The following is a 24,608-nucleotide window of genomic DNA, read 5'->3' as shown; positions in this document are numbered from 1 at the left end:
GTGTTTTTTGTGATCTCGCGCTGTCGCAAGACGTGATCGCCGTGGGTTCGAGTGGGCGTTGTGTTTTTTTTTATTATTTTTCTTTCGAGCCTGTTCTTGCCAACGCATTTCGCATCCCTGCAACGCCGGTTTTGTACGGCTATCACCACGAAAAACAGCGCATCTGAGACGTCGGCACGCCGCGCGATCGAATGCGTTGAAGACAATGACAGTTCATCGCCTGACGTTGACGTGGTTCGGGCGAACATCACTGATGAACAGGACGCCTGCAGCTGGGTAGAAGATTATGGCTTGAAGACAAACGCATCGTGGGTAGTAGACTTCGTGAAGTCAATTATAATAGCAAGGTGTGAAAGGTAATACAAAAATGGTGTTTCATAACTTCAAAAATAACTTGCAGCATCTTCTGCGGTAATTTAACTTCATGCTTTGGTGATAATGTCCAATGATGAGCCATCTCAATTAGGTCGTATTATGTGTGCACTTGGCCCCCCTTACGTGGCGTAAGTGGTTGGCGAAACAAACTCGAAAAAGTGCCGTAGCCACATGAGTAATTGTGTTCTAGTTATATTCCTATCTTAGTGCGTAGGTATAGGATGGGAAAATAATCAGAGCAATCAGAGCGCAATGTGAACCAGAGCTACATTATGGTTGGATCTCACGAAAGCATTCCACAAACCTGCACATTTGGCCATACTCACTTAGGTCACCAACATAAACCTAGGAGAAAGATCATACAATTACATCCGATACTTCCTAACGAATAGGAAGGTTACCTTCAACATGGGAAAACTCGAGTCTGAGGTGAGGAGCATGGACAGTTTAGTTACACCTCAGGGCTCCATGATATCGCTCATGCTCTTAATCTCATTATGACAGGATTGTCCCAAAAACGTGAAGACATCACTCCGTATACACGGATGATGTTGCCATATGGGTCTCGCAAGGCAGTGATGGGTAAATAGAACAGAAGTTACAGGAAGTGGTAGATAAAGTGGAAGTCTACCTCACAGGCACTAGGCTTGAATTTTCACCAGAGAAATCAGAACTCCTTGACAGACCCATACTTAACAGAAGGTGGCCCAAGAGATACATCAAGGAGAGAGAGTGCGAGGAGATACAGAGTTGCACGAAAAACGTGGGGGGCATCCCCATCATTGAACAAGTTGGGATCCTTGTACTCAACATTGAGTCGAAGCGAACAGCAATACTCTTATAAAAATAGTGACTAAGGTCACTAAGGCAACTGGCTGATCAGGAGAATCACAAACACAAGTAGCACGGAATGAAGGAGGCCAGCACTGTTAGGCTTAAATGGAACAAGACAGAAAAGGACAAAATCAATATGTTCGTAAGGAAAGCTTAAGCAGGCCCTAGGCTTGCCCGAAAGCACCAGCATAGAGAGATTAACGCACCTTGGCATGCATAACACCTTAGAAGGATTGAATGAAGCTCAGTTCGAAAGAATTGCCAGCACCTGGACTGACAAAATATAGATAAATTACAGCAAGGACCTAAGGTTGTATCGGCCAGAGATTGGGAGCCAGATTGACATTGCAAATTGACTAAAAAAATACACACAAAATTCCATTAGGGCAGTAGAACGAGCACAGCTAATACGACCTAATTGAGACGGCTCATCGTTGGACATTATCCCCAAAGCATGAAGTTAAATCACCACAGAAGATGCCGCAAGTTATTTTTGAAGTTATGAAACATCGTTTTTGCATTACATTTCACACCTTGCTATTATAATTGACTTCACGAAGTCTACAACCCACGATGTGTTTGTCTTCAAGCCGTAATCTTCTACTCAGCTGCAGGCGTCTTGTTCATCAGTGATGTTCGCCCGAACCACGTCAACGTCAGGCGATGAACTGCCATTGTCTTCAACGCATTCGATCGCGCGGCACGCCGACGTTTCACATGCGCTGTTTTCCATGGTCATAGCCGTACAGCACCGGCGTTGCATGATGCGAAATGCATTGGCAAGAACAGCCGCGAAAAAAAGATATTAAACAGCATATCCACGGAGTGAATGATGATGAGTGGGCGAAGCTGCGGAGGTTCATCGGTAAACCGTGAATCTTCCGTGAATTCTGCCCAGTACATCATCACCGACGTGAGATCGGGCGCGTTCCTACTAAAGGTTCGATGAGTTATGACGACTTGCAGCTCACTTTAATTTTACATGTACGCTGTGAATTTTCATTGTTTAGAAAACCATTGCTTTAGAAAACATCTGGCGTCTTTCGTTAAGCAGCTGGCGTCTTTTCGTTTTGCTTTAGAAACATCTGGCGTTCTTTCGTTTTGCTTTTACAAAACAACTGGCGTCTTTCGTTGGTTTATTTCATCAATCAACGGCGTTTTGAACAAAATTTTTATTGTTTAATCACGCACAGGAGAAATCTCACCAAGCACTACCTTGGAGGTAAAGAATGGCTGCTAATGGGAATGAGAGACAGAAGAAGTCGGCTTTTAGCTAACGCTGCGAATTTTTTTTTGTTCATCAACGCACAGGAAAAATCTCCCACCGGCACCACCTTGGAGGTCAAAGCGTAAGACTGGTTACGCACTACGACTACGACTACGAGGGACGAACAGGTGCCGCCTTAAGGAGCTTCGCCCCTAAAAACACAACGAACACTCGAACCCACGGCAATCACGTGAAAGCGTGTTCGGCGTTAAAGAAATAAACAAAAGCAATCATTCCAACACAACAACTATTTTGTATTGCGACAACGCGAGGGCTCAAAAGACACAGCACAGATATCCAAGGAGGGCGAGCGCGTTCACTGTTAAAAAAAGAAACGCACAGGTAGAACACAACGGCCGATCGCGTCTTGCGGCAGCGCCAAGGCACAAAAGACAGTGGCGATAACGCAAATGTTCATGGGCGAACATGTTCACCGTTATAACAAAACAAAATGCACAAAGCACAGTCGAACCCTACGGCGACGACGGCGTCTTCGGTCAACGCGAGAGCAGTAGCAGTTCACAAGCACAGGCGGCGACGACCGCGTTCACCGTTTAAAATTCCCGCGAAAGAAACCCCCGAGAAGGAGAGCGCGTCGTCTCGTCGTGGCGGCCGTTGCTAGGCGGAAGTCCGCAGCGGCGTCCCTGTGCGCGCGCAGCCAATAGCGCGCCGCTGCCATTGCCATGCGTTGAGCGCTCTGCATATTACAAACACGCCAACCGGGCGCCATCGGAAGAGCTGTCCAACAAACCCAGACGACGCACCAACAGAAGCACTCAACTACGCTGAAACGCTACAACATTACAGACAAATCCTTATGTACTTCCCACCGCCACACAAATCACTCAACCGAGAGGGAACTGTTGCGTGGCGGCAGCTTCAGACTAGTTCATTCCCCTACCTTTTCATACTTCATCTCTTCCACTCCCACAACATCCCCCCATACTGCCCCTACTGTGGAGCGAAGCCCACATTGTATCACTGCACCTGGGAACGTCCACACCCGCAGGGCTACGCCCCATATTCCTTCACCGTCACATTCCTCCTGGGAGACTACGTTGACCAGTAAAGTCCCTAGATTTTTCCCTCTTCTTTCTTAAAAGGACACTAAAGAGCAAAACGATTTTTCTCGCATTGGTAAAGTAGTTTTCCACGATACCAAAAACACCACGCCTGCTGCGAGAAGACGCTTAATAAGCGAGAAAACGCGCAAAAAGAAAATACAGGTGGCGACGCTACCTTGGAATTCCCGCACCATTTGCCGTGACGTCACATATATTTGACGGCGCCTGCTTGGGCCTACGTAGTTCCTAATCGGTTAAATCGAAGTACATTGTCCTCTGAGGGGGCCAGAGACTTGACATGACGAGTCTGTGGAAATTTCGTCGAGCCAGCGGCGCCAAAATACGTTAAATTCTCTTTGAAACCTTTTACGTCACGAATTACAAAGTTCGGCGCGAAATTTAAAAATGAAACTTTGAACTTGGTTTTCTCCTCTAATAATAAACCTATGGTGGTGAAATAAACTACACAAGAGTTCTCCGAGCACACTTTATCGATCTAAGCCAATTCATTGTTTCTCTTTAGTGTCCCTTTAAGTACCGACAACCATTGAAGTGCCGCCGACGAATCTCGTTGACTAACGCTCGTTTTCGGCAGCCATGTTCTTCCTAACGCTTTTCCAGCACCTGGTGAAACGCGTCCCCCGCTCATTAATGACGAGGGGTTGGCGGGAGGAGAAAGGCGCGTCGCATTAGCATATTGTCCGCTGAAAGATGCGTGATTAATGTACCTAGACGTACGTGGCTTTGTAAATCTTCAAAGTTAGGCATGTGACGGGATGGAGTCACCTTTGAAGATCAATTTTACGCAACGGGTGTTTCCAAGGCGAAACACATTAGCGATGACCACTCCTTCGTTAGCAGGTTTTATTCAATGTGGAATACGTCCGGTTTTCCGCATACCAGCCTTCACCGCCTGGATCCGTCACTTCAACTTCAAATTCCGTCAGGACTATCCCGATCCGAAACAACAGTCCTCTGCCGCCTGTGGCTTGGAGTGTCTTTCATGAACAGCTTTGCTTGCCGAATCGAAATGGCAGACAGTGTGCCTGTGCTCACTGTGGCAGCGAGGAAACCATTGCGCAAGTCCTGTGTCATTGTCCTCACTATTGCTCCAAAAGACAACAGCTCTCAGCAACGCTAGCACGCCTCGACGACCAGCCGCTTTCTGAACAATCAATTTTGGAGTGCCGGAATGTTCTAGCTTCCAACCAGAAAGCGACGAAAGCGCTGCTGAAGTTTCTCCGCTCAACCGACCTCGCTAAACGACTACGATGCTCCCGTGCTTGAGTGTGTGTGCGTTTTTCTTTTTTGTTACTCTTTTTTTCCTTCCTTACCTTTCTATCCCCCCTTGCTCCTTCCCCAGTGCAGGGAAGCAAACCGAAAAACTTCTGGTTAACCTCCCTGCCTCTCACTTAACCTTTCTCTCTCTCTTCAAAGTTAGGAAGAAAATGGCGCCAGACGCCGGCTGCGCGTGAGAGAGGGCCGGGAGAGAAGGCAGTTGTTGGTACTTAGGTAAAAGGGAAAAAAAATCTAGGGACTTTACTGACAAGCTCAGAGTCGCGGGAGCAGCATCGGGTGATCCAGCGGGCACGTAGAGTGGCGCGAGCCAATGGGGCCCTGAACTAAGGGCTCCACCCTACGAGGAACACCTCTTATTCTTGCACAAATAACAGTTTTTCTCTCTTTCTCTCTCTGTCGCTCTAAGAAAAAGCGAGATGCACCTGTAGGCAGATTCGGCTTGATCATGTGAACCGGCCGTCAGTAAAGAGCACTCTGCCATAGATCGTCGTCGAAGACGTTCATTCAACGCGAACAGAAACTCAGGCTTGCTGACAATTTTCCATAATAAATGCCAAGAAACTACAACGACACTTGATCATGGAAACCCACAAGGTAGCTCAAAATATATTCGTATGAAAACACATCGGACAGAACAGTAACGATTTTGGCAGCAAACAAGGAATCTTGAAGCGAACGCTGTAAATAAGATATTCGAAAGTGGGTGAGAGGATAAAATATAAGCTAAAACATGTCCAATACCATGCAGCATGTTCAGTCTTTCCAGCTTTAGATTTATTACCTTCCTGAATTACCAACGCTTCGACACGAGCTTCTTTTAATTATTATAGATAAAAGTAAATTAAGCGTTAATGGAGCACACACAAGAAAAGTTAACTATGAAATAACGTCGATATTCTTCACTGTGTTGTGTTTGCTGTTGGCCCGCAAATGTCCACCTGCTTTCTATTGTCCGCTGCTCATTTCACGAGTCTTAGCACGTGGAACGTCGCACCTCTGCCGCAACAAAAATGTAGTGTCTTTGGTTCAGAAATAAGAAATCATGTATCTCACCGTACACGCTCTTCACGATCACGTGAAAGCCATGTCGCTGTAGTCTTCCCGACATTAAGCTTAGAATAACAGAGAGCTGAGCTAGTTGGCAGGTATTCATGTAAAAAAAATTACACCATCTCCTGCTAAACGGGACCATGAGGCGATGCGAAGCCAGAGCACTTGCACGATCGCGTTCTGTTGGCGTTCGTTGGGCATGCTACCGACCTCGGGCATGCTACCAACCTCGCGTCGTGGAGCGCGAAGAGGACCACTACGCGCGTCGTGTCTTCCCTCTAGCCTGGCCGTTAATTCTGATAGGGTGAGCGGGGAACGCGGTCGACAGGCGCGCGAGATGGGAGCAGCGTGGCAGAGGAGGGAGAGGGGACGCATTGCGCTGGCGCTCATCGCGGCGCTGCGCAGGAGATTATTTCGGCATGTCGAGCCCGCATTTCAGAGGAGTCAACCGAAGGAAGCGCTGGACTGAACGCACGCAGCGCTCTACCACTTGAAGGAGAGGGGACTAGAGGAGGAGAGTAGCGCATGCGCCGCGAGAGCAGGAGCGAGAACGCAGGAGAAGCCCAAGCAGGTGCTGGAAGAGAAGTGCAGAGAGTAACGCGCAGCTGTTGGAGAGAGGGAAGGAGGAAAGTTGCGCATGCGTAGTGTGAGTGCGGACTACCATGCCGCGGGACATACCCCCGAGCAAGAGATGCTTCGCATCTAAAAGACTGGGCGTGCAAACACGGACACCAGAGGCATTTGTGGTGCCTTGACTTATCTCTTGTGTCCGTGTTCGCACACCCGGTCTTTCTGACATCTTCCCGATGGCCGCTACCTGCACAGTTCCACGGTCTGCCAGTGTAAACAATACGTCATTGAACCTACGGAATAAAAAAAAAACATACCGGTATTCACGCGAAATCCAGAAGCCGTACGTGAACCTTACGTGCGGTCATAGGCATGCGCAGGGGGGGGGGGAGCAAGGGGGCGAGAAGGGGGGCGCAAAGTCAGCCCTATACATTGTAGGGGGGTCGAGAAGAGGGGCGCAAAGGCAGCCGCATACATTGACATAATAGGGAGGGGGCGCTGCGACGAACCTTCGCCCCCCCCTGAAGGGGAACCCTGCGCACGCTTATGCGTGCGGTTCCGTGATTTCGCACCAATACTGATATGCTTTTGTTAATACGTAAATTATATAACGTGTTGTTTACACTGGCGCGTGCTGTTCCGTGAACCTGCTCGATGTAACCATAACAGTATGTATTGCGGAAGCCGACTCTGCCCCGCTCGGCATTTAGGAGATATTCACATTAAAGGTAAGAATGCAGCTTCCTTCAGTGATCGAAATAACGTGAGTTCATCTCACGAATACATTAGAACTCACAGATTAGAGGTCCCAATTGTAAGCATCATCCCATTTATGTAACAACGCCCATAGCATTGTCAAGGGCTCTAAATTGACCTCATTTCAGGCACGGCTTATGGCGATTTTCACAACTCAAAGCGCAGGTTTCCTTGGCAGCCCACCCAACCAATGCGCCCAAATGAACATCCTCTACGGTTCTGCTTAAAGAATTCGTGACAAAAACATAGCTCATGTCTTCCCGCATAATTAAACCCCGCAAACGCGCATTGTAGTTAACGTAATCTTGAATATGAATAGCAACACACGGAAAAAAATTGCTCCACTTGTGACGACTATGTTGCATACGAGGTAAGAAGCGGAGCTCACTAGCGAAGTAAACTGGTAAGCATCATAACCGCTGGAACCAAGTATTTCAGGTACTATATGTAGTGTTTAAGATAAACAGGAACAGTGTGAAAGAAAAAAAGATTACTCAATTCGCAACGGCTAACTTGAATTCAAATTACGAAGCAGAGCTCACAAATGAAGCCATTTGTTAACTAAACGCGAAGAGACTGATGCCTTAAACTAGCGCCTTAGCCCACTCAGCCACGCTACTTTTTTTAACACGAAAGTGTTTTATGCTGGGGTCCACCAAGATTTCAGTGACGTATTTCCGTCACGGAAATGATGTAGAAAAAATTTACACGATCAGATGTCAAAGAAAAAAAGTTCCGCCAACGGGCATCGAACCCACGACCTCCCTGTCCGCATCAACAGATGCCGGGCACGCTATCCACTGCGCCACGGCCATCGAACTCTAGAGGCCTTACAAACGCGCCTTTTATATCTACCACTCTCCCGATCGGCGGGGTGGTGTTGCCCTCTGGGAGCCGTAAAGTAAAGTAATTCTTCATTACTGTGGCTTCCGCGATTAGCACCTGCAAGGCATTACACGTCCGTCCCATTCGGCGCGTTTTCAATAGAAGTTCAATTTTGTCAATGCCTTAACACACCGCGAGGTGGCAATCTTAGACGGAGCGTCGTAAAAGCGTCGGCATCTCTGCGACGCGCGCCTGCCTCACGTGGCTGCAAGCGTGGCTGTAACACCGCGTTCACCGCTGACGCGTTCGCCCGGAGAAAAATAGCGGCTGGGCTACTGGGGCGGCACGACGTGCTTTGCATTTCCCTCTAGTCGGGCCGTGGTGTTCAGTCACATATTAACATGCCGCGGGATGGCGACTAAGTTTAGCATCCAATATGCCATGCTCTTCTGGCTATCACGCCTCGTTCCTGATTACGCTTTCACCGTTAACTACTACAGCTACCACAAGGGTTTGTTTAATCATTTAACATGGACGTTAGTCGTCGGGATGGAGATGTACCACCAATCATCGAAGTGGGGGCATCCACGTTAAATGGTGCTATAATAATAATAATAATAATAATATAATAATAATAATAATAATATAATAATAATAATAATAATAATAATAATAATAATAATAACTGGGGTTTAACTTCCCAAATCCACGATGTGATTATGAGGGACGCCGTAGTGGAGGGCTCCGGAAATTTCGACCACCTGGAGTTCATTAACGTGTACCTAAAGCTACGTACACGGTAAACGGTGCTATAGCTGCCAGACATCAATATAAATTGTGCAAACTCTCTTATGTCAATTCAGTTACTTCTGTAAACATTCAGTTACTTCTGTAAGGGCACGCTTTACTTTCGTGTTATTCCGATTCCTACGAAGGAGGGATCAACCGCCTTCTTTCTTTATTGCCACATCTTCAAGTATAGATAACATTCACCACATTATGGAGCCAACAGAACCATTAAAACCGTTTTAAGGTTACTAAAATATCTAATATAGGTAGCCAATCTGGTGGATGGGACTGCGACTTATACACATATCTTATTTGGACAATACTTTCAATGAAGTATTCTCGGGAGGCCTTGGCGTTTACATCGAAATTTCGTACAGCCATACACGTTTTCCATAAGGTGTGTAAGGTCAGAGTCATGATCATGTCATAAGGTACTCCGTTTTCATTTTCTACTGGAAGAAAACGGGTGCCGTAGGGCGTTACAGGGAGTTCTTTTTTAGTGTTCCCTGCAAGACACTCAGCCACGCTACCGACAGCTCCCTTCGTGATGCGGGTTAACAACTTCTTTTGCCAATTTGAAAAGGAGAATGGTTAAATAAACGCGACATTTTAAAAACGTTTGGCAGCGGCGGGATTCGAACCCACGCCCCCGAAGAGACTGGTGCTTTAAACTAGCGCCTTAGACCACTCGGCCACGCTACCGACGGCTTCGTCCGTGCTCCGGGTTCCTGGCGAGCTCTCCGTCGCTTTCCCCGTCGTGTCGCTCGACCCAGCCACATTACCCGCCGCTCCATGGTGCGTCGGTTCAGGAACCTGGCGAGTGTCAGCTCCAAAGGACGCTGGCAGGACCTGTGTTATCGGCGGGGTGCCTTTTGAGCCAGACGAGTCACCTGACGCTTGTTGTTCCACCGGGCCATCCCCTTTCGGGGCTTCGCCGCCGGAAGGCGCCGACGTGTCCGGTGGACCCGCCTGCTTTTTAGCCTCGTCGGTCCCCCTCGCTGCCTCCTCAGCCTCGGCGTCGTCCATGAGCTCGTCGTGTTCGTCTGCCCTTGGCAGTCCGGTCGCCGACGCGTAGGTGCGGACGCAGTCCACGTCTGCATGTCCATAGCGCCTGCACTTTGAACAGCGAGGCACCTTGCAGTCTCGGCGAACATGACCCGTGCCGTGGCAACGCAGGCATTGCATTGCCCTCCCGGGCACCACCACGAGGGCCAATTCGCCGGCGACTCTAAACAGGTGGGGCAGATTGTCCACCTTGAGACCGGGCTTCAACTTGAGGAGCACGCTCCTGGTAGTTGAGCCCTTTTCATGCATGCCCTGGACGCGCCAACGCTCACGCGTCACCTCGGTGACGTTTCCGAATGCTGCGAAAGCTGTCCGGATGTCTTCATCCTGCACGCCGTAGAGCAGCCAATGCAGGCAAAGTTTCACCTGCTGGTCTTCAGGGTCGAATATAGCACACCGGCGCCCTTTCACCTTCAGCTCCTTCAACGCAGCCAGTTTCTTCGTTGCTTCTCCGGTGTTGAGAGTCACCGCCCAGACATGGTTAATCTGGTACGCCCCCAACGCCACCACGTCAGGGAGCACACCAGCAGCGACCAGGGCGTCTCGAAAGTCTTCGACCCTGTAGGGCCTCTCACGCACGTCACCGTGCAAGAACAACGTGTTCTGAACAATTCGACCGGTAGGCAATGTAGGCAGTACAATCTCGTAGTTCTTATCGTCTTCGACGGTGATCCTGTTTCCGCGGCCGGCATGGGCCGCTATCGCCGCTCCATCGGAGCCGTTCATTCTGCGTCCGTTCGCTGGCGCGCCCGGAAGTAGAATGCCCGCTCGGCCACGATACCGGCGGTTTCGTCTGTGCTCCGGGTTAATAACATCATTTTTCATTACAAGGAAACAAGTTCTTAAATAAGCGCAATTAAAAAAAATTGTGGCAGCGGTGGGATTCGAACCCACGCCCCCGTAGAGACTGGTGCCTTAAACCAGCGCCTTAGACCGCTCGGCCACGCTACCTTTTTTTTTTTTCTTTATTGCCTGCTTAGCAAACAAAGTACAACTCAACATATAAAAATACATTGCAGTGTCACATATAAAAGTGCTGCTCCAGCTTGCAGCACATGGGAGTTAAAAAGGCAGACGCTTCATGCCAACCAATTCAACCAAACAGGGGAACCACTCTGGCTTATCATTTTGTGCCTCGTATGCAGTCATCAAATATGGTACACTTTCAATGAAATACTCTCGAGCAGGCCGGGGATTCACGTCTACGTTTCGCACTGCCATCCGTGTTCTCCACACACTGTGAAGAACCAGTGCCATGAACATATCGTAGGGCACACCCCCTACGCTTATGACAGGCAGAAAACGGATGCCATACGGTGTAACGGGCAGTTCTTTCTTCAAGGTCCTTTGAAGGATGTCCCAGAGAAAGACTGCATCAGTACAGTCAAGAAAAATGTGGTCAACTGTCTCAGGTTTTCTGCAGATAATACAGTCTACTGACCAAGGGACAAATATTCGTTTTTCACGGAGCCAAGGTAATGTAGGGAGTGTGCCACTATGAAGTTTGAAAAAGAATGTCTTAACTGAGGGCCGAACTGGCATCTTTTTCACTCTTTTTAAGACGTCATCCCCTGGCCCATTGGGGTACAATGTTCTATACAGAGGCTCTGGCAACATAATTTCTACGAGGTCCTTGTACAGTCTCTTTCGCGACACCTTAGAGAGATACTCCATCGAAAATCGCACTCTCAAAATTTCCAAAGCCGCAATCACTTCTTGCATGTAACCCCTAGGTCGCCTTGTCGCCCCGTTGACTGTGGTTACAATAAAATCAGGCAAAAAATTGGACAACCGCACATGTATCACCGTTCTCAAAAAACAATCACCTTGATCTCGTAAAAAAATAAACCTGGCCACTATCTGCCTCAGGAACAAGTGTACAAGACCTAGCCCCCCACTTTGCACAGAACGGAACAGATTTGTGCGACTTGTCCTCTCCCACGTCGAAGCCCAGATAAACACTGCCAACACTCTGTGGAGCTTTTGTACAGCAACGCGTGACATAAATAGCACTTGTAAAACATACCACACTCGTGAAATAAGAAATATATTGCTGACTGTTGACCTCGTAAAAATGGAAAAGTCTCGCCCTCCCCACTTTTTCGTCTTGATTTTTAGCTGTTCCGTTTCTTCTCTCCAATATTCTGTTGTGTCCCTGTAGTGTTGGAGAGGTACACCTAAGTACTTGTCAGGTGTTACCTTCCACGTAATGTTTTCATATAACGATGGTGTGCTGTGCCAGTTTCCATGCCATATTCCAAGGCACTTACTCCAATTTACTTTACTATCCGTGCACTCACAGAAGGACTTCACATCGTTTAGTGCTGCTCTGACACCCTCCCGGTCTTGGCAGAACACAGCAATATCGTCCGCGTAACTAAGCATTTTGACCTCCGCGGACATCAAGCGAAACCCTCGCACCTGGTCATTCTGTAGCACTTTCTGACATAGGGGTTCTAAATAGATAGCAAAAAGCAGTGCAGACGCAGGACATCCTTGTTTTACGCTCGATAAGACTTCTATATTCTCGCTAAGCTTTTTGTTTATCACAATCCTCGTAGTGCACCCCGTGTACGCCATTCGTACCCCTTCTAACACCACAGTTCCTATGTTGACGTAGTCAAGAATGTTCAAGAGTACATCATGGTTCACGCGATCAAACGCCTTCTCGAGATCAATTTGTAACATAGCTACTCGAGACTCAAACTCATCACAGCATTCTAAAATATTTCTTGCAATGTGAATATTCGTCGTAATCGTTCTGCATTTTATGCCACAAGTTTGATGTGGTCCGACTATTTCTTTAATCACAGTTTGAATTCGCCTGGCTAACACTCCCATGAATATTTTGTAGTCAACATTCGCTAGGGTTATTGGTCTGTACGACTTGACAGACAGCTGTTTCGTAGGGTCGTCACTTTTTGGGATTAACACTATGTGCGTTCTTCTGAAGGATGTTGGTAATTCTTTCTTTTCGTATGCCTCACCTAGCATATTCCGCAGAGCTTCTGCCACAAGACTTTTAAATTTCTTATAGAATGCAACACCTAGTCCATCTGGGCCCGGCGTCTTTCCGCTGTTCATTTTTTCAATGGTCATTTCAATTTCTCTGACAGAGATGGGTGCTTCTAATCTAGCTTTCGCGTCGTCATCAATCTTCGGCATAAGTGACAAGAAATGCCGAACGTACGTGCTGCTGTCCTGTTTTACGCCCCCCAACAACTGTTGGAAATATTCCACAAACGCGCGCTCAATCTGTGTTTTATCTTTTGTAACTTCATTTTTGTATTCTATCGCCTGGATTTCGTTTCTTGTCGCGTAGCTCTTTTCATCTGCTACTGCACGTTTCGTAGGAACCTCGCCACACCAAAGCCTTTCTGCGCGTGCGCGTACTACCGCTCCTCTGTATCTTTCCACCTCTGCGGCCTCTAATTTTTGTTTCACTTCTTTGATTTCTTTGCTGCGCATGCCAGGTTGCGTGCACTCTTGACAGAGCAAAAAATCGAGTTCGCACTGTAGTTGCCTTTCTTCTTTCAATTTGGTGTGCTTTATTGAAGCTGACCTTCCAATCGCATCTATTTTTACTTTTTCCTTGAAACACTCCCATGCGTGAATTAGACTGGTTGTGTTGCCCTCAACCACTTCTTTTAATTCCTTCTCTATGTTTTCCACAAACTTTTCATCCTCGAGTAACTTATTGTTCAACTTCCAGAGGTCCCAATTAAATTTGGGCTTTTCTTTTTTATTAATGGTGAACATGACTAGACTGTGGTCACTAAATGAGACATTCTTCACAGCGTAGTCTTGGCACAGGGGAAGCAACGACGTAGACACATAGGCTCTGTCGAGCCTGGCCTGACTATTGAACTGGTAATGTGTGTAGAGGGTAGCCTGCGATAGTACATATCCCACGTCTTCCAAATCTCGCTCACGAACCATCGAATCCAAAAACAAGGCACTAGAGTCACGTATAGGCGTTTTACATGCCCTGTCTTCGGCATTACAGACACAATTGAAATCGCCTAGAATTATTGTTGTCTTATCACTCGATAGATACACTTCAAGGTTTTCAAAGAACATTTTCCTATCATGCTGTCTATTTGGCGCATATACGCAAACAACGCGCCAACTCACACCCGAAAAAAGAAAATCACATGCTATTAATCGTCCTTCATTATCAGTTTGTACGCATTCTTCAACAAGACCAATTGTGTTCTTCATAAAAAGAAGACATCCACCTGACGTACCTAAAGAATGACTTACACATATATTGTAGCTAGAGCGGAAAGTCGAAAATATAGTATCCATCTGCTCTTCAGATTCAATTTTTGTTTCCTGCACGGCGGCAATATCAACGTCATTTTCAAGCAACAGACGACGTAACTGGTACTGCCGCCTCCTAGAACGTAAGCCTCTAACGTTAAATGTAGCGACACGTAAGGCTGCTTCTATTTTGTAAGCCATGCTTTTATCTTTGTGAGCGTGCGAAAAACAGTGTCTACTTCAGGTGAACGCTTGTCAAAAAAAAAGCGGTTGCAAAATTCTTTACACCACGCCCATAACATTTTACAGGCATATTGCTGGGCAAACAATGCTCACTTACGGGTTACTTTCTGTCCGGAAAAAGCACAAGAGTCTCAAGTCCCAGGTGGCGTATGCTGCGGAAGCTGCTTGGCCTCCGCCCGTGAGTTGGCTTGGAAGTTCGGCCGTGGCCTCAAAGTCGGACGCCGAATTCCTGAGGTTTTAGTTGGTGGTTCTCCACCACCACAATCCCCGGAGGAACTCTCGCCTTCGCCCCCATTTTCTCTCGGCCGCTTTCCAGCTAGTCCACTGCCTGTGTTTTCGCTGACCTCCATGTCGTCTTTCAGTGTCTCGGCGTCACTGGGATCATTTACAGTAGGCAGGTGCTGCTCCGCGTTGACTGATGCTTCTGGCTTCAGTGGCTCTGGCTCAGACGGCTTCTCCACGACCTTTCCGTCCGCTATCCCGCAGGGCTTACTTGATTTCGCCAGTTGGGGCGTAACCTGTTCTTTTGTCCCGGTCGTACTTGCTGCTTCTTCCGCTTCATGCTCATCCATGAACAGCTCAGTTTGGTCGTTGCCAGTAGCTGGACCTAGAACGCTGGCATAAGACAGCGTGCAGTCATTATCCTCATGGCCAAACCTTCGGCAGATACCACATCGTGGTACACGGCAATCGCGCCGTATGTGCCCCTTTGCTCGGCAACGTAGGCAAACTGGCGCTCTGCCTGCTACAACCACCAAAGCCTGCTCACCGCTTACGTTCACTTGATGAGGCAGGTCATCAATTTTAACGCCCACCTTCAACCGAAGTGTCACAATGCGGGTCGTGGAGCCTTTTTCGGTGATGCCGTTTACACGCCACCGCTCCCTGCTAATGTCAGTCACTTGACCGTACGGCTCGAACGCACGTCGCACATCTTCATCAAGAACGTTGTGCAGCAGCCAGTGCACCTTCATACGCACATCTTGGTTTGCCGGATCTATGACGAGACAACGGCAGTTTTTAACCTTGATGTCTCCGTGCGCCAGGATCGTCTTGACTGCGTCCATGTTCTTGAAAGTCACCGCCCACACATGGCTCATCCTATACGCCCCCAACGCAGCCACCTCGGGGAGCAATCGCAGGCTTGCCAGAGTGTCACGGAAATCTTCCACCCGATACGGCCGGGCTCGTACGTCAGCATGCAAAAACACCGTATTTAAAACAATACGCCCTGTAGGAAGGTTTGGCAATACAACTTCATAGTCCTTATCTTCAAAAGACCTGTTTCCGCGGCTTAAATGGGCCGCTGTCACCGCTCCGCTGGAGCCAGCCATCGCACGTCCGTTCGCTTCAGCGGCCGGAAGTGGAATCGGCCACGCTACCGACGGTTTCGTCTGTGCTCCGGGTTAATAACTTCATTTTTCATTACGAGGAAACAAGTTCTTAAATAAGCGCAATTAAAAAAAATTGTGGCAGCGGTGGGATTCGAACTCACGCCCCCGTAGAGACTGGTGCCTTAAACCAGCGCCTTAGACCGCTCGGCCACGATTTTTTTTTCTTTATTGCCTGCTTTGACATACACATCAGAACACAAACACAATCAGAGGTCAAACGTAAGAATACATATTACATAAGTGCGTAAAGTGGGCATGGATAAAACGATCAGCCAAACTATGGCTGACATGTGGTGACTAAAATCGTTTCATATACATGAGTGGTTCGATCCTCTATACCCATTCAGGTACCGGCTCCGAAGATTTGTGTGCTTCCAGGAACCTGCCCACTGATTCACGGAAATACTCCTGTGCCGACCTTGCATCTACATCGACGTGACGTGCGGCCATGCAGGCCTTCCATATGCAGTGCAATCCCATGAGCATAACTGCGTCAAATGGGACGCCGTCTTCATTTTCCACAGATAGGAAACGGATTCCTCGCGGGTCTAGGGGAAAGTCTTTTTTCAGCGTTCTTTGCAGTATGTCCCAAAAGAACACGCCTTCCCGGCATTCTAAAAAGACATGCTCAATGGTCTCAGGCTTTCTACATATAAAGCAGTGCACACCCCAATGTACATGCATTCCCTTTTCCTTTATCCATGTTTTAACCTCTAGTGTCCCGGTGTGCAACCTGAAGAAAAAGGACTTGGCTCCTGGAGCAACATACATTCGTTTTACACGCTTCAGAACATCGCTTCCTGGATTGGCATTATACATGGCGCGATACAGAGGCACAGGAAGAAGTACATCGACGAGGTCCTTGTACAACTTCCTTCGTTTCACTTCCGACAAATATTCACAAGAAAATCGAGCACGCAAGAATTTATAAGCCGCCACAACTTCCTTCAGGAAACCGAAAACCCCTCCTGCTATAAATACGGTGGATACAACAAAATCAGGCACAAGTTTACTTAGTCTAAGCTGTAGTACAGTACGTAAAAAGGGGTCCTTCACATCACGTAGGAAACAGAACCGGTTGACTACTTGCCTCAGGAATAAATGCGACAGGCTGAGGCCTCCATCCCGTACACGTCGGAACAGGTTGGTACGGCTTGTCCTCTCCCAAACCGACCCCCAAACAAAAACAGCCAGAATTCTGTGCAACTTCTGTACGTTAGTGCGAGAGCAGTGCAAAACGCTTAGCACATACCACAATTTCGTAACAAAAAAGACGTTGCACACAGTGCTGCGGGCAAACATAGACAATTCTGACCCTTTTGTCTTCTCCGCCCTTGCGCGCATTTCCAAAACTTGGTTCTGCCAGTAGGGTTCACTGTCGCGATAAAACTCTAAAGGGACGCCAAGGTATCTCGTGGGTGTGGAAACCCATTGCATGTTGGCAAACGTGTTGGGTGTCACTGGCCAAGCTCCATGCCAGATTCCGAGGCTCTTGCCCCAGTTAACAGCGCTGCCGCTAGTAGCACAAAAACGCTTCACAATTTCCACGGTATTCGTGACACTGGCGTGGTCCCCGCAAAACACTGCTATGTCATCCGCGTATGCGAGTAGTTTTACCTCAACTTGCTGTACTTTAAAGCCATTTATACAGCTAGCTCTTATTACACTGAGGCACAAGGGCTCGATATATAAAGCGAAAAGTAGCGGTGAGAGGGGGCAACCCTGTCGCACCGACCGCTGCACTTCGATAAGCTCTCCCACGGACTTGTTGAATATTAGCCTCGTCGTGCAGCCCCTGTACGCCATTGCGACTCCCTCCGTGATAACGGATCCCACGTTTATATATTCCAGAATCGCAAACAGTATTTCGTGCGGTACGCGATCGAACGCTTTCTCTAAATCGAGCTGGAGCATTGCGACTTGTTTGCCTAATACGTCACAGCACTCAAGTATGCTTCTCGCCGTGTGAATGTTAGTGAAATTGGACCGATCCTTTATACCGCACGTCTGGTGCGGCCCAACTATATCCTTAATAACCGCTTGTAGTCTTTTCGCCAAAACTTTCATGTATACCTTGTAGTCGACATTCGCTAAGCTGATAGGGCGATATGCCGTTACCTGCCTTAACGTGTCACGATCGTCTGTTTTTGGGATCAGAACTGTGTGCGTGGACAGGAATGAAGGCGGTAATCGCTTACGTTCATATGCATCTTCTAAAACATTAGCTAGTATAGGGGCTACTTCGTACTTGAACGCCTTGTAAAAATCAGCTCCTAGCCCATCGGGCCCAGGAGATTTCCCCGGTTTTAAGTCATCAATAGCCACCGCTATTTCCTCGGCCGTAATCGGGCGCTCTAAAGTCTCTTTTGAACTGTTATCAATCTTTGGCATTGAAGGCATGAATTCTGTCTTGAAACTTTCCGCGTCAACCGGGCTACAGGCAAACAACTGTTCGTAGTACATCGTGAACACGTGTTCAATGTCTGTCTGTTCATTCAAGATAACACCGTCTTGTTCAACTTCGTAAATTACGTTCCTGCGGGCCCACTTCCTTTCCTTTGCGAGGGCTCTTTTAGTTGGTGCCTCACCTGTTATCATTGCATCTACTCTAGCTCGGATCAACGCCCCGCGATAGCGTTCGATATCCGTCTGCTCAAGCTTCTGCTTGAGCGCACAGATATCGTCCCTGAACGTCCCAGGAGCTAGGCTTTCTTGATATGTAAGCATTTGCAAGCTTTTCCGCAGGTCTGCCTCGTATTTATTCTTCTCGTGCTTTATAGCGCTGGATCGTTCCAGTGCCTTCATTTTCGTTTTTTGTTTGAAAGTTTCCCATTGTTCGCCTACTGTTGTGTCTGCTCGGTTCTTAATCTCTTCAAGCGAGGCTAACACTTTTTCGCAGAAAACCTCATCGTCTAAAATCTTCGCATTGAGCTTCCACAATTCGCATGCGAACTTATTTCTACTTTCCGCTTTGCTTTTAATATCAAACGAGACTAGGCAGTGGTCGCTAAATGAAACAGACTGCACTCGGTACTCTTGCGCAAGCGTTATCAATTCGCCCGGAACGTACACTCTGTCAAGCCGGGCGTGGCTGGATGCTTGAAAATGCGTGAAGCGCACATTTCGGCCGCTATCCAAGCATTCCGCCACGTCCTCGAGCCCATATTCATCAATTATTTTGCGAAGCTCAGCCGTGCTGGCGTCTCTATATGCTGTACCACTCGATTTATCGCGTGCTGCCAGTACACAATTAAAGTCTCCCATAAGCACCAGATTCCCTTCAATATTGCAATAGTTTCTAATACTCTCGAAGAACTGTCTTCTTTCATCGAGTGCGTTAGGAGCATAAAGGCACATCACTCGCCAGTCTGCTGAACCAAAAACAATGTCACAGACGACCATGCGTCCTGCCGAGTCTGACCTCACAGCCTTCACTTCAAGGCCTGGGTGTTGGCGCACAAAAGGACACACCCCGCGGATCTCCCAACGGCGTGACTAACAGCCGCGTAGTACCTTGACGTGAAAGGAAGCACCATACTCTTGGTCTCGACGTCACCTTCAATTTTCGTTTCTTGTACGGCAATGATATCTAAATCTTGTTCCATCGTCAGTCTATACAACTGCAATTGCCTTCTCCTAGCTGCAAGCCCTCTAACATTGATTGTGGCGAAGCGCAAGGGTTTGTCAGGCAGTGCCATTGCAATAATATAGTATAATAGAGACCCAGAGCATGGGGCTTACCCTTGACGACAGATTACCGTGGGGCCCGATACCTAGAACGGGGCTTACTGCTATGTAACCGGTGGCGGTGGTGGCGGCGTCGATGGTGTCGACGCCGTCAGCCTCCGGTCTATTGGGATGGTCGGCCTTGGCCGCAACGTTGCCCGACGCTGGGGGGCTGCTTTTGGTGGTGGCTCTCCGGCGCTGATCAGGTCCGTAGAAGAACCCTCTCCCTCGACGCCTTCGTGTGGTCGCTTATTAGTCGCGGCGCCTTCCTTAGAAATGTCCATTGCCTCCTCCGCTTCCTTCTTGCCACCCGCCACTGGCGCTTTGCTCTTCTCATCCCTGGCCAGTGCTGCTTCTGAGGCTTCATCTGTAACCGGTAGTGCGCCTTCGCCTTTGAAGTTCGCCGGCCCCGCTCGAACTTTCTCGCCCGAGATTTGTTCAGCCGGTGCACTGTCCGTCGTAGCGCTTTCTGTCTCAGCACTCGCTGCTGCTTCCGAATCGGCTTCATCCATTAGCAGCTCCGAGTTGTCGTCACTCCCCACGGGCCCCGCGACACTGGCGTAGGTACGCACGCATTCTGTCTCGGTGTGGCCAAAGCGACGACACAGCGTGCAGCGCGGCACGTTACAGTCCCGGCGAATGTGCCCGGTGCACTGACAGCGAAGGCATAGTGGTGCCCTTCCCGGCACTACCACAAGGGCAAGCTCACCAGCAATCCTTATCTGATGGGGTATATCCTCTGGCTTGACTCCTGCCTTCAGGTTCATTGTCACGGTACGTGTCGTTGAGGCATTGTCAGACACGCCGCTAACCTTCCAGCGTTCCTTGACTATATCCGTCACTCTTCCGTAGTTCAGCAAGGCCGCCCGTACGTCGTCGTCGGGAACGGTAGGCAGGAGCCAGTGCAACTTCAACCGCAGTTCCTTCTTCGACGGGTCAATGAGGACGCAACGCTGGCCCTTCACTTTCACGTCGGCTTTTTCGAGCAGCCTCTTCGCGCCTTCCGCACACTTGAACGTGACTGCCCATACGTGATTCATTTGATACGCCCCCAAGGACGAAACCTCGGGGAGCAATTTCAAATCACTCAGCGTATCCCTGAAGTCTTCTACACGATAGGGCCGGGCCCTCACATCCCCATGCATGAAAACCGTATTCAAAACTAAACTTCCTGATGGCAGACTAGGCAAAACAACGCGATACTCGTTATCCGAGGCAGCAGACACCCTGTTTCCGCGGCCAGAAACGGCCGCTGATACCGCTCCGACAGAGCCCATTCCAAATGCGTCCGCTCGCTGTCGCGGCCGGAAGTGGAATCCACCGCTCGGCCACGCTACCGACGGCTTCATCCGTGCTCCGGGTTAATAATTTCATTTGCCATTACGACGAAACAAGTTCTTAAATAAGTGCAATTAAAAAAACCTGTGGCAGCGGTGGGATTCGAACCCACGCCCCCGAAGAGACTGGTGCCTTAAACCAGCGCCTTAGACCGCCCGGCCACGCTACCGACGGCTTCGTCCGTGCTCCGGGTTAATAACTTCATTTGCCATTACGACGAAACAAGTCCTTAAATAAGTGCAATTAAAAAAAACTGTGGCAGCGGTGGGATTCGAACCCACGCCCCCGAAGAGACTGGTGCCTTAAACCAGCGCCTTAGACCGCTCGGCCACGCTACCGACGGCTTCGTCCGTGCTCCGGGTTAATAACTTCATTTGCCATTACGACGAAACAAGTCCTTAAATAAGTGCAATTAAAAAAAACTGTGGCAGCGGTGGGATTCGAACCCACGCCCCCGAAGAGACTGGTGCCTTAAACCAGCGCCATAGACCGCTCGGCCACGCTACCGACGGCTTCGTCCGTGCTCCGGGTTAATAACTTCATTTGCCATTACGACGAAACAAGTTCTTAAATAAGTGCAATTAAAAAAAAACTGGCAGCGGTGGGATTCGAACCCACGCCCCCGAAGAGACTGGTGCCTTAAACCAGCGCCTTAGACCGCTCGCACGCTACCGACGGCTTCGTCCGTGCTCCGGGTTAATAACTTCATTTGTCATTACGACGAAACAAGTCCTTAAATAAGTGCAATAAAAAAAAACTGTGGCAGCGGTGGGATTCGAACCCACGCCCCCGAAGAGACTGGTGCCTTAAACCAGCGCCTTAGACCGCTCGGCCACGCTACCGACGGCTTCGTCCGTGCTCCGGGTTAATAACTTCATTTGCCATTACGACGAAACAAGTCCTTAAATAAGTGCAATTAAAAAAACTGTGGCAGCGGTGGGATTCGAACCCACGCCCCCGAAGAGACTGGTGCCTTAAACCAGCGCCTTAGACCGCTCGGCCACGCTACCGACGGCTTCGTCCGTGCTCCGGGTTAATAACTTCATTTGCCATTACGACGAAACAAGTCCTTAAATAAGTGCAATTAAAAAAAAACTGTGGCAGCGGTGGGATTCGAACCCACGCCCCCGAAGAGACTGGTGCCTTAAACCAGCGCCTTGGACCGCTCGGCCACGCTACCGACGGTTCTGTTCGTGCTCCGGGTTAATAACTTCCTTTATCTCTGCGCGCTCGCTACGTTCTCCATTTCCTGCACCGCTTGAAATCACGCCGTTTGCGGCGAGCAGCTGCAAACGCCGAGAAAAAAACAAACTAACTAAAGAAACAACCCGGTATAATCGCAGCTCGTGTAGCTGAACAGAACCGCGTTGCTGATGTGTTCCATTTCAAGCATTGGATGTTAACGCATTGTGTTGAGCGAAGAAATGTATATGCCTGTTTGAAATAGACAAACATTCTTTTAGCTAAGCATAGGAACGACTGCCGAAGAACCGCAGTGTCTACGGCAATTTCCAATCGCAACTGCTAATGCGAAGATATCGTCAAACTTGGACATATTGTTGAATTCTGAAATGATTTAATTTTGAACCGATTAAAGTGGCGTTTTTGACGAATAAAAGATGACAAGATAGCGAATTCGACGATACGGTGGAATTACCCAAAGAATAGAATTGAAGAGCGTTTTGCAGACGATCGAGCATCTTTTTTAAGCATTTGATTGATTTATTATAATCTGTAGGGCGGAGTTGGCCTCATGATGTTAAAGAGGTGGGGCAACAGCGAGTCCGTAAAAGAGACCAATAAAAATGCTAAACCAAACGCATACTTATGCAAAACCGCTGCGGTCAAACGTTTTCAATGCACATAATACTTATCGCGTCACCAAATCCTTTCATTGTTGCTTTCGTTATCATTATTTCTGTGCTCTCTTCCAAGTGAAGAAGTGGACGACCAACCACATCATGGATCCTCATGTTTCGCGGATGATCGATTTAGTTTTAAGCAGGTTATATATGGGCATAATGTGCATAAGTATGTCGTCGTATCGATCACGTTACATTCATGACGTTTTATTGGTGAGGCTATCGAAGGCCTGCTTTTAAAGTGTCATTTTATAACTAATTTTATTATTTATTATCGTTACATCGACAACATTCGGTGCGATCTATAACCACTAACAAACTCCTAGTAGAATATATATTTACGGCAGCCATTCGGGCTTCTCGCCGTCAAGCTTCGTCTTTCGAACCTGCTATTAGGAATCTTAACATAAAGATCGCCAAAGACTCCGCACTTTCCAACCTTGTTACGCAAATTTTTGTTTATAATTTATAACACAACCGCGCTATAAATTTAATGCCATCTGCTTCCTGGCTCATTCTATTCTCGTTTTCCCCCCTCTGTTATTCAACATAGGCGCAAGTTTGCGATTACTGACATATTTGAAACCATGACAATTTTAGGCCTGGATGCACTGTTGCGTGACAGCAGCTTCGCGGACTCTCTGTTCAAGATATATCGGTGTTGAAGCCCGAGATGCCTTCACGCCGTTTCCGCGCACCCCGCGAGCCTGAGACCGCCGCGTCGGTCGTAAAACTGATAGTGAACAGACCACGGCTCTTCCCTGGAACGGTTACGGGGGGACGAGAGGTGTTTGCCTGTCATCGCGCCCCTTGCTTTGGAACCAAGCGTCGATGTGTTCGACCTTCGACCCCAGGAGCTGGCGCCTGGAAGCCGCGGCCGGGTCACGTGATCGTCGTGGAAGGGAGAGAGCAAGGTCTATCCAAATAGGTCGCGAAGCTTCGGGCGAAAAGCGGTTCAGATCCTATTGTCAGCGACATCAGCATGGGGAGTTATGGGAGTAGCGATTGAAGCGCGACTAGGTGTGGTGGGAACAAACACTAATAACAAAAAACCTAATTTCATTCAACAACAAAATAATATTTATATTTTATGACCGAGATTTATTCAGAATAACATTTATTTAGATCCAGTGTACAAAGAATTCATGAAAATGTATATGCATTATCAAAAATCTTCTTATTAGCGCCCTCTAAAGAATGACACATGCCATTGCTCTGCGACGCAGTCCTTGTAGTGTTCGGAAAGGCGCGCGTAAAGTTCGTCCTGCGGCGACACACCCCCTCAGGTGTGCTGGTGTTTCGCACTTGCATGCGTGCTGTGAATTATTGTGGTGAGAATTTGATTTTTGTGTGCGCGAAGTTGCGATGTGCGTTTCATCATTGGTGAACGTGTTGGCTACGGTGTTCAACGGACAACGGCACGAGGCGGCTAACATTTCACGCCGAACGCTTTCCTCGGTACTAGCGGAAACGATGTGGTGTTCCAAGGATGCAATAGCAACACGCGTACGCCTGGCGAGCCCTCTCTTCTAGATAAGACACCGGGGCAACGGTTTCGGAGTAGTGTGCTTGCTGGATTTTCATGGATCAGTATTCCTGCTGCCCGGTTTCCTTCGTGAACATGCGGGTGCCTACTATATTTCCGGTTATCGGTGAGCAGATCGCTAAGTTATCTGTCGCGCTACGATCGCTACAATTCGCATGTCTTGATACGTTACACGTAAGGTTAATTTATCGGAACAAAAGGCAAAACATAGTGCACGTAGTGTACGCACCTTTTGTACTTATGACATTTGTTGCTCATTGTGTAGGGTGTGTTAAATTGCTTTATTGTGACCATTGAATAAAACTGAAATATCATTATTTTGGCGTGACCAGGCGTCATTTC

At 48.4% G+C, this 24,608-nt stretch overlaps 1 protein-coding gene and 8 non-coding genes across 9 annotated transcripts; all 9 read right to left on the bottom strand.

The window, feature by feature from the left end:
• Positions 1-9,449: 9,449 nt before the first annotated feature.
• Positions 9,450-9,531, bottom strand: Trnaf-aaa (transfer RNA phenylalanine (anticodon AAA)). Its single transcript has one exon. It is a non-coding gene; the product is annotated as a tRNA-Phe (tRNA).
• A 1,232-nt stretch (positions 9,532-10,763) lies between these two features.
• Trnal-aag (transfer RNA leucine (anticodon AAG)) lies at positions 10,764-10,845 on the bottom strand. The gene has a single exon. It is a non-coding gene; the product is annotated as a tRNA-Leu (tRNA).
• An 8,740-nt stretch (positions 10,846-19,585) lies between these two features.
• LOC119381855 (uncharacterized) lies at positions 19,586-20,797 on the bottom strand. Its single transcript, XM_037649609.2, has one exon. It carries the CDS (start codon positions 20,795-20,797, stop codon positions 19,586-19,588), a length of 1,212 nt encoding a protein of 403 aa, XP_037505537.2.
• A 148-nt stretch (positions 20,798-20,945) lies between these two features.
• On the bottom strand, positions 20,946-21,027 carry Trnal-aag (transfer RNA leucine (anticodon AAG)). Its single transcript has one exon. It is a non-coding gene; the product is annotated as a tRNA-Leu (tRNA).
• An 87-nt stretch (positions 21,028-21,114) lies between these two features.
• Positions 21,115-21,196, bottom strand: Trnal-aag (transfer RNA leucine (anticodon AAG)). Its single transcript has one exon. It is a non-coding gene; the product is annotated as a tRNA-Leu (tRNA).
• An 87-nt stretch (positions 21,197-21,283) lies between these two features.
• Positions 21,284-21,365, bottom strand: Trnal-aag (transfer RNA leucine (anticodon AAG)). The gene has a single exon. It is a non-coding gene; the product is annotated as a tRNA-Leu (tRNA).
• Positions 21,366-21,618: 253 nt separating this feature from the next.
• Positions 21,619-21,700, bottom strand: Trnal-aag (transfer RNA leucine (anticodon AAG)). Its single transcript has one exon. It is a non-coding gene; the product is annotated as a tRNA-Leu (tRNA).
• Positions 21,701-21,786: 86 nt separating this feature from the next.
• Positions 21,787-21,868, bottom strand: Trnal-aag (transfer RNA leucine (anticodon AAG)). Its single transcript has one exon. It is a non-coding gene; the product is annotated as a tRNA-Leu (tRNA).
• An 88-nt stretch (positions 21,869-21,956) lies between these two features.
• Trnal-aag (transfer RNA leucine (anticodon AAG)) lies at positions 21,957-22,038 on the bottom strand. Its single transcript has one exon. It is a non-coding gene; the product is annotated as a tRNA-Leu (tRNA).
• Between the last annotated feature and the right edge of the window lie 2,570 nt (positions 22,039-24,608).

This window comes from Rhipicephalus sanguineus, chromosome 2 (assembly GCF_013339695.2).
Source record: "Rhipicephalus sanguineus isolate Rsan-2018 chromosome 2, BIME_Rsan_1.4, whole genome shotgun sequence".
Classification (NCBI taxonomy): Eukaryota; Metazoa; Arthropoda; class Arachnida; order Ixodida; family Ixodidae; genus Rhipicephalus; species Rhipicephalus sanguineus.
The sequence above is the reverse complement of the archived record's forward strand: the minus strand, read 5'-3'. Positions and strand labels throughout refer to the sequence as shown.

Excerpts from the sequence above, each read along its gene's own strand:
- LOC119381855 (XM_037649609.2), bottom strand. The coding sequence starts at position 20,797 with ATGGGCTCTGTCGGAGCGGTATCAGCGGCCGTTTCTGGCCGCGGAAAC.